General features: G+C 55.2%; 1 protein-coding gene across 1 annotated transcript; it reads right to left on the reverse strand.

The window, feature by feature from the left end:
* Positions 1 to 2,104: 2,104 nt before the first annotated feature.
* LOC135478312 (uncharacterized) lies at positions 2,105 to 3,118 on the reverse strand. The gene has a single exon (XM_064758588.1). It carries the CDS (start codon positions 3,116 to 3,118, stop codon positions 2,105 to 2,107), a length of 1,014 nt encoding a protein of 337 aa, XP_064614658.1.
* Between the last annotated feature and the right edge of the window lie 5,820 nt (positions 3,119 to 8,938).

Consider the following 8,938-nt stretch of genomic DNA (forward strand, 5'->3'; position numbering starts at 1 on the left):
AAGACATTGGCACCGGCTTTGCAGAGGTCGTCGAGTGGGAGTTCGCGGATAACTGCCATTCAGTTATCCCCGCCTGGCTTGGGAAGCATTTCGCCGAGAAGGGCTGGGCACCAACACCGCTGCTCGCATACCTTGAACAGTCCGGTCTCTTGAAAACCCTCAAAATCCGCGAAGCAATCCTTGCCTTTGGGAAACAGACCGACGTCTGGATGCCCGACAGCCGAGACCAGGCCTGTGCAGTCATAGGCAAGTTCACGCAGGGTAGCAGGGCCGATGGCAAAAGAATGACGCGAAGGCTGGTCACCGACCAGGGAGAGCTAGACTTCCTTGTGCGTGACACCCGACAAAATGGTACGCTTGTGGGTGCCCCTCAAAGGTGCCCTCTTGGCCACATCCTCGCGTACTACGACAGCTCACAGCCTCAGTACGCCCATCTGCGGGCTTCCATGCTGGCCTACGCCCACATCAACCTCATCACCATGCTTTCAAGATTTAGCCCCGGGGAGGCTGTCCGAGTGGCCACTGACAGCATCTATATCCAGAAGGCGGCGCTGCATAAACTGAACGACGTTGATGCGTACGTGGCGGAAAGGCTCTGTGATTGTGGAGATGAAAATTGTTATGCATGCCTGCCAGGAGAGCCGTACTTTCCCGTGGTTGCCCCGGCCCAGTGGCGCGATAAGGGTGAACAGATGTACATGCCACAGGAACACGCAGCCTATCTACCCAAACCAGAGTACTTGCGGCGCACATGCCAAACACCCGACTCCACCGCGCCTCGCTACACCGACCCGCTAACCCGCCACCAGTTGAGTTACCTTAATGGTGGTGGTGGCAGTGGAAAAACGACACGCGCTATCGAGCTCTTCCGTCGCAGAGACCCCCTTGTCTTCACGCCGACTCACCGGTTGGCCAAGGAGATGCGAGCCAGAGGGGTCAAAGCCCAGACTTATCACAGCTTCTTCCGCTGGAGTGGACAGACTGACTGGGCCCCAGAAAGGATGGGCCAGAAATACGTCCCCCGCGTTATCATCTGGGACGAGGTGTGCACTGTGCCACAATCTGTTCTGGAGACGTTCCTGAACTGGCTCGAAAATAGGAGTGTGCAAGTTATCTGTTGCGGCGATCAAGGCCAACAGCCACCGATTGCAGGTGAAATGCCACATAACTGGTTGGTACAGACAGCAGACTACTATGAAGAGGTCAAACACGATCACCGAGCCAAAGACGAGGCGTTGAAGGCCCTCAAGCGAGCAATTCGTCTACAGTCGGATCGGAACCAGTGCGAGGAGATGCGAAAAGCTCTACCCGGATGCCTCGGATGGGAGAGGTTTATTGAAGCCTGGAAGCCAAGCGATCTTATCTTGACCTCGAGGCAGAAGGTACGTGACCGAACGCAGGAGCTCCTATTCCAACGACACCAGGATCGCTGGAAGGACACTCCGGTGCCCCTGCTGTACCACCCCAAGGACAGCCGGAAGCAAAACATAGAGGTCACCATCCCAGGCACAGAAATCAGAGAAAAGCTGGTTCTCAACGATGTGGTGGACGTCACCATAGAGGCAGCAGGGAGGGCCATACAGACCGAAGATTGGCGCCTCGGATATGCATTGACCGTCCACTCGTCCCAGGGTCTCACGATCCACGCTCCAAAGAAGGTCTGGATCGTTGATGACAACCTCCAGTGGTCCAACCTGGCTTACCTCGCCATCTCACGGGTAGCCAGCTCGATAGGGTAGCAAGTCCCCCAGAGGAGGGTTCGTTGGGTGATGCGCCGGCGCCGGCGAAAAAAGAGGACAGCGGAGTCCCCGCCCCCACCGAGCAGCAGACCCGGCAATCCATTCAGAGGAAGCTAGTGGCCTACAAGCGTCAGGATCAAGCTAGAGGGCTAGATGGATTCAACCTGAAGGTCGACCACGTCCTCACGCTCAAAGAGGCTCAGGGCAATCTCTGCGCAGCTTGCGACATCAAGCTCCTGTGGGCCTACCAGCCCAAAGACACGCAGCAATTCTCCGTTGACCGGCTAGATAACAGCAGAGGCCACACCCGTGACAACTTCCGCCTCACCTGCCTTGAGTGTAACCGGAAGAGAGGCGCAGCAGCGTTAACGCCGTTGTAGGACCCCATCAGGGGGAAGCTCAGTATCAGGAGGTACTATAAGCAATTCTACACGGACGAAGCCCCGTTGCGGACCATCCGACGTATCGTCTAGATAATACAGCACGGGCTCATTGGGCTTTGTGACAGAGCGCCCCAGCCGGTACACCTCAAGTGACCATACAGGGTCTGTCGCGCGACGACGGCCGCCTTCCAGTTCGCCTGGCTGGTAGAGGTAGCGAACGCCCACACCTGACGGGATTTTGCGCTCATCTAGTCCTGTGGGGCGACCTGGAACCACCAAAGAGGGCTTTTGTGTTACAACCTTTACCTTGATTGCATCCTTAGGCTTCTTGTCGGTGAGGCGGGTTACTTCATTATTGAGAGCTGCGACAACAGAGGGCAGCCGAGCGACCCATTCAGTGGACTGGTGTCCGGGAGGAAGGCGCAGCTCCTGAGCATACTGATGCCCAAAGAGCCGCTCAGCCAGAGTGCGGTTGAAACGCTCTACAATGCCTTGATCCCTGTGCACATCCACCCGCCCACGTCTAACCGATACACCGTGTTTGGCCAGCAACAGGCTTACAGCGCCCATGAATTCACGCTCCGGGTCGACTTGAAACAGCTTTGGCCATGTAAGAGGGCCGCGCTTGTAAATACGGGCCAAAGCATCCGCAACCTCTTTTGAATCTTTCGTAGCGAGAGCTTCAGCCTCCTTGTAGCGCGAAGCGACGTCAACCACTGTCAGCGCGTACTTGTACAGCTTACGACCTCTCCCCGGTTGGTCGTGCGGCAGAAACAGAAGATCGGCCTGATGAACTTCATTCGGTGTTTCGACGCCGAACAGAGGTCTCGGTATTTGCTTCGGGCGGGGGAGGTATATCTGCCAGATAGCTTGCTTCTTTAGCCATGCACGAGCCGTATCTTCTGACACTTTGGCAGCAGCGGCTAGCTTGGGGATCGCCGCCAGTCCCTTCCAGTAGCCCCTAGGGGAGTAATAGATATCCGCCAGCTTGGACATGATGGTATCATGCCCGTACAGACCCAAGGCTCTAATATCTGGTACCCAGATAGGCAAATTCCTATTTTAAGACACGGAACATGTATGTATCCCCCAAAGCCAAGCAAAGCAAACGTAAGCATAGCATAGCAGCAGCAAGGTGGCAGAGTGGCCGAGTGATAAAGACTTCGACGAGAAGCCAAAAGTCGAGAAGCGAGAGACGACGAAGTGGCGCGAACTCCCGGACGGCATATATAAGATAGCCGGAGTTAAGCCGATCAGCACACGCTTCGGTGAAACTTGGGTTCTGGAACTGGATAATATCCGCGGAGACAAATACAAAGCCTTTGCGCCACAGCGGCTACACGATGAGTTAAAAGAGACGCCCCCGGCAAATTTCGTTCGGAAGAACGGCTTCCGAAAATGTGCGTCAGACCCCAAAAAATCGTACCATAGCTTCGATTTGATGTGAGAGCATCAAAAAATTTTTTGTCCATCTGGGTGCCCGAAGGGCACATTTTTACCCACCTCACTACTAAGGTTGTGTCGGCATTGAGCCCCAAAGGCCTTTCGGCGATGAAACACGGTCATTTCGGATTACTTGGCGAGTCTTGCTATGGAATAGCTAACGCCGCCAACCACACACATTCCTAGGACGACAAAGGTCATTTCGCGATTTTTTTGACCCTCGGATGGTACGTAGAAATCGGAGAGCTTTGGCTCTGGGCCCAGCAGGGCATCGCGAGCATCGCGTGTAAGTGTTTTGCCCGTGACTCGGGCATATTCGCGTATGGCGGTTTCAACGTCCCTGAACGTTTGGACGGCGTGGCCCTGGCGGCGAAGTTCATCGTTGATCCAGTCCAAGCGCTCAGTTCGTTTTCTGGCCCATTTTGCCTGAGCGGCTTGGAGCTGCTCTACCGCGTGATCATGTCGTCTCCGCTCTTCGACAACACCGGAGCTCCGTAGCAACGAGAAGACATAGTTGCTCCCGCTGAAGGCCAGAGCGTTTACGAGAGCGCCGCCCATCATCATCGCGATGGAAGCCATTACGTGATTATTACGTGATAATATTAGGGGGGAGTATCCCCTGTTTAATTAACATGTCCTTGGAAACGAGGGCTAAAGCAACATCGACGGTCACCATGCCCAGGTCAAGAGCTGTGGTGTCCAGCTTTGGGATCGGTGTTGTCAAGACCATTTTTCCCAGGCGAGAATACCCAGCGGCCAGGAAGGTGACTACAGCTGCGTGGTAGAGGCCGTTGGCCAGAATTTTACCATCACTGATGGGGGAAGACATATTTCTACAGCATATATCTAGGGTTGCGTTCCTTCAAATGCAAATTTGGTGGCTCCGAGATTCTGGCTTCGCACGCTGCTGACACTTCGTGTCGCGTGCTATTGCTGTTCCTGTTCCGAAGGAACCGGGACAGGACCAGGACACCCACCCCAACGACTAACAGCGCCAAGGGGGCCCAGCTGAGCATTTCCGAGGTTTTGGGCTTTTCAGCCCGCTCCGGCTTTTCCGAGGTTTTGGACTTTTCAGCCCGCTTCGGCTCTTCGGGTGTCGATTCTACGGAATGCGGAAGCAAAGCAGCTTTAGCTCTGCGAAGTTCCTCTAAGACTTTTTCCGACTTCGCCTTTCTCGCTGCTGCGCTAGCTAGCCCCGCAGCGACTCTTTTGGGATCCTTCACGCGTTCCGTAGAAGGGGCTGTCACGCTTTGCGGCGCTTGTCACGTAGGGGGGGCTGCCACGCTTTGGGGCGCTTGTCCCGTAGAAGGGCTCGTCTCCAGCTCGCTCGTTGGATCCATCTCTATACGTGAAAAAACCACCTGTTCAAATGCTCAGCGCCATGGTTAACACTACTTAGCTATTGCTTAGCTATTGCTTAACTATTGCTTAGCTATTGCTTTGCTGTCGTGCCGTCGTCAGCAGCAGGGCTCGTCTCCCGCTCGCTCGTTGGATTCATCCTGATAAGATGGATTTCGAGGGCACTTGTGTCCAAACAAACAATATTTTGCGGTGGTCAGCGCCATGGTTAGCGGGGCTAAGTACATACCGAAACGGTGGTACAAATCGCAAGACGGTCAAGTGGTCAACAAACAGGTCAGCCTCGAGGTCTGCTACAAGCTTTGGTTGATTCTCGGGTGGGATAGGTAGAACCGTGCTGGCCACCACTGAATAGAATCGCAGTGCGGTTTTTCCGAGCGTCTGCGTCATCTGAGCACCCAGTCGAGCCTCGTAGCGAGAGTACAGCTTTTCGATGTCTTCGTCGCTCATGGCGTCGATGCCTTCAGCCGTAACGTTCTTCCCCAAATACCGCTCGGCCTGTCCACCAGACGCAAGTGCGGCCAATCTGTCTCTATGCTGTGTCGCACTGTTTGGCGCATCACCGGGCGGCACATGGCCACCGGGCGGCACATGGCTGTCACGTTCCTTCGGAACAGTAGGGGGCTCGGCATCGTCTAGCAGCTCGTCAATCAGGTCGTCACATTCCATCCTTACTCTGTTCATTCGAACTATCGCATGCGTACACAGTCTCCTTTGTCTAATATAGTCGCGCAATCAGCATCGCGGCATGCACAAGTGCTTCAGTCATTGTTCCTTCGGAACAAGTACTGATTACTCAACAGCTGTTTGGCTTAACACCTGATAAGCAACTGGCTGATCCGTCTTCAGCAGGAGCTTAGAATGCTTCTTCTCTGCGAGCAGCCGTCGAACCGCTGCCCTTTCTTCCGGGGTCGGGATGACGTCATTCTCTCGGAGGCACTCTCCAAACGAGTCCCGGTCCTTGCAGTGGAAGAGAGCCACCCAACGCGTCTGCTCGCGTAGGTCTTTGAGGACGGAGTTGTACTTTTGAGTAAGGACCCAGACGCTTTGGCATGACGGCCCGAGAAGGCCAGCTCTGAAAGCATGTCTTTTTTCTTCGTCATCGCCTTCGTCGCGCTGCAGTCGTCAACGATGTACAAAGTAGGCTCTCCCTCGAAAAGATGGTGGAGCGCCCGAAGGTAGTCGTGGAGCCGCTCGCCCGGGTCTAAACAGTAGACCTCTGGATCAGACCGTATCCACGGCCGCAGCTGGTAGGCCTTGTTATACCGAAGAGTGGGGCATAGGATCACAATATGTTGGAAGGCACCGCGGAAAGGACCCTCCAACAGGTCTAGAACGAAGACGGTTTTTCCGCACCCCGTCTGCCCACAGATGATCGCGCTGTGGGCCTCCTTGGGGAAATCAATACAGGGCGCTGACGAACCGGCCATTCTCGAGGTGTAGCTGAGCGTCCATAATCACGTACAGATACACGTTCAATACTCCGTCCTCCTCTGCCTCTTTCGTAATCTGCAATGTGATTCCCTCGCTGGTGTTAACCACGCGTCGCCCACTACCATGCAGCTGGTCGTCGTCACTCGTCCGAAGGTCAAGCCAGAAAGCGTACTTCGACCTCAGGAACTCCTCCAAGGACACATCCGCCAGACCCAAGTCTTTTACGACCCTAGCCACCTCCGGGTCCCGCTTCCTAATGGGTGAGCTGGCGAAGAATTTCCTGGCTTCTTCCCACTGTTGGTATGCCCGCATTCCCTGGCTGTATAGCTGATTGGGGACACCCTCAACGGTAACCTCCACTTTGGTGATCTTCGGGTTGTAGAAGGATTCAGACCTACGCTTCCACAATGCCCCCGCTGAAGACGCCTCGAACAGCATCAGGATTCCCTTCATCGACCTCGCGGGCACGTTAAGGTTAATGTTCCACAGCGTGTCGGATTTGTTCTTCGCCAATTTTCGGTGGCGAAGGACGCGATCATAGAAGATTGTGACGTTATGGATGAACTGGCCGCGGATCTGCCTAGCCAGCTCCTGTTCGGTTATCTTGTCGAACTCCAGACTGATATTGTCGATGGTGTAAGCGGCGGCGGCATCACCCGATGCCTTCACGACCCGGTCGTAATCGTTGAAGGTTAGTTCGTACTCGAGTCGGTCGGAGAGTGCGCTCTGATAGAACGGCATGTGGCTCTCCAAAATCTCGAAATCTAGTGGGATGCAGAACCGGTTGCCCATGGCACGAGCGATCGCATTGTCTCCCGCATTATCATTCGCGTCATCCGCCGATGCCTTGGTAGGCCGCATTCTGCCGCTCGTTCCTGGTCAGCCATAGATCGCCGTAGCAATGAAATACGTCGGAGTCATCGATGGACATCACTTCATTTCCGCTGACTTTGATCGTGGTCTTCTTTACGATGGCGCGCCCGAGGTTGCCGACCACGGTGGCGTTCGCGTCCGTCGAGTTGAGCACAATCGTGAAGGCTAGGCGAACGGTGCCGGGAACAATCACGTCATGCTCGCCGAGGTTGGGGAAGCGGACCAATAGTTGCTGATTCGCGTCGATTGTGCTCGGATTGTTTGTGACGATCACGGACTGCCGCACACCCTTCGCCGCTAACGGCTCTCGGAGTCTTCTGAAGGGGTTGAGTCTGCAGCCGTATGCGTTCGAATTCATTGGTATTGGTGTAATGTTAAAGACATGGAAACGAGTGTTTAATTCGGGCGATTGCCGACATCGGTGATTATGGCGATCGGCCGGACCCCCCGGAAGATCCTGACGATGATGATCCACCACCACCTCTGCAGTTCCTTCGGAACACACGAAATGACATTGAAAACAATATCGCGACAGAAACAAGCAACCGATCAAGTCTTCGAAGTGAGTTGACGCAGGCTGCTGTGGATGACTATTACAACCATATGGCGGAGCAAGGGCTTGTCCCTATCGGGAGGCGGGAGTACGAGAAGTTTGAGCTCGTAGATGGGCGTCTCCGCCTCGCCGCATTTCCAACCCTGAGGCTTACAAACCTCAACACGGGGAAACCACTAGCGCTCTCCACATTATACCGCGACCACCGCAAGGACGGCGCTCTCCAGGCGATCAGAGAAGATCTTGGCTTTCCCAACTGGAAGTCAGGGAAGGCAACCTTGCATCCGGCAGCGGTCAGAGCCCTGCAGACGGCGCGCGATAAGATTGGTGCTGCGGCCGCCGAGGCAGATACCATGGAGCTGAAGGATTTAAACCAGCCCGCGACAGAGACCATAGAAGCTGTGGAAACCAGCTTCACGGATAGTGAGGTCGGGCGTGTTCTTGAAACGATGAACAATCCGCCGCTCCCCCTTCGGGAACTCAGGGGGCTAGACATGGCTCTGCAAACCATTCGCGGAGAGCACACGAATAACCTTGCCAAGCTGTCGGCAATCGATAGAGACTTAGCTAAACAGAAACAGAAGTTGGAAGAGGCCAACACCGATGGTGTTGATGATTTCGCCCGGCGTCGGATCGCCGAACGAATACGGAACCTCGAGGACGAAAGGGCGGCCCGACTCGAAGCAGCCTCTGCAACGGGCGAGGCCCTGCGAACGCAAATAAGCCGCATTAGGGAGACCATCGATCGCATCCTCCACAAGGACACCACACTGGCCGAGAGAGTTCGTACCCTCTTCCGTGAGCAGGGGGTAACAATCGTGTCCATTCTCACAGCTATTGGGATGGCGATCTCGACAATAACGCTTGCGTTGAAGCTAGCGCTGAGTGGCGGGTCTGGCGGCGGGGGCACGCCGTCTCCTAAACCAGAGGACGGGCGCGGTGTCAAAGAGTGGGTGAAAAAGCATCTCCAGTCCCTCGGCAAGCTGGCTGGGAAGGCGGCCGCAGCGATTCCAGGGATAATTGGCAGTATCGTATCCTGGCTCCTGAACCTTCTCGGAAAAACGGCTGGGTGGTTGGCCGACAATGTCTGGGCCCTAGTCGTCGCAGTAGGCGGCCTATTACTCATAGCCGTTCGGAACTGGTTAATGCCATAA

This window comes from Liolophura sinensis, chromosome 11 (assembly GCF_032854445.1).
Source record: "Liolophura sinensis isolate JHLJ2023 chromosome 11, CUHK_Ljap_v2, whole genome shotgun sequence".
NCBI classification, from domain to species: domain Eukaryota; kingdom Metazoa; phylum Mollusca; class Polyplacophora; order Chitonida; family Chitonidae; genus Liolophura; species Liolophura sinensis.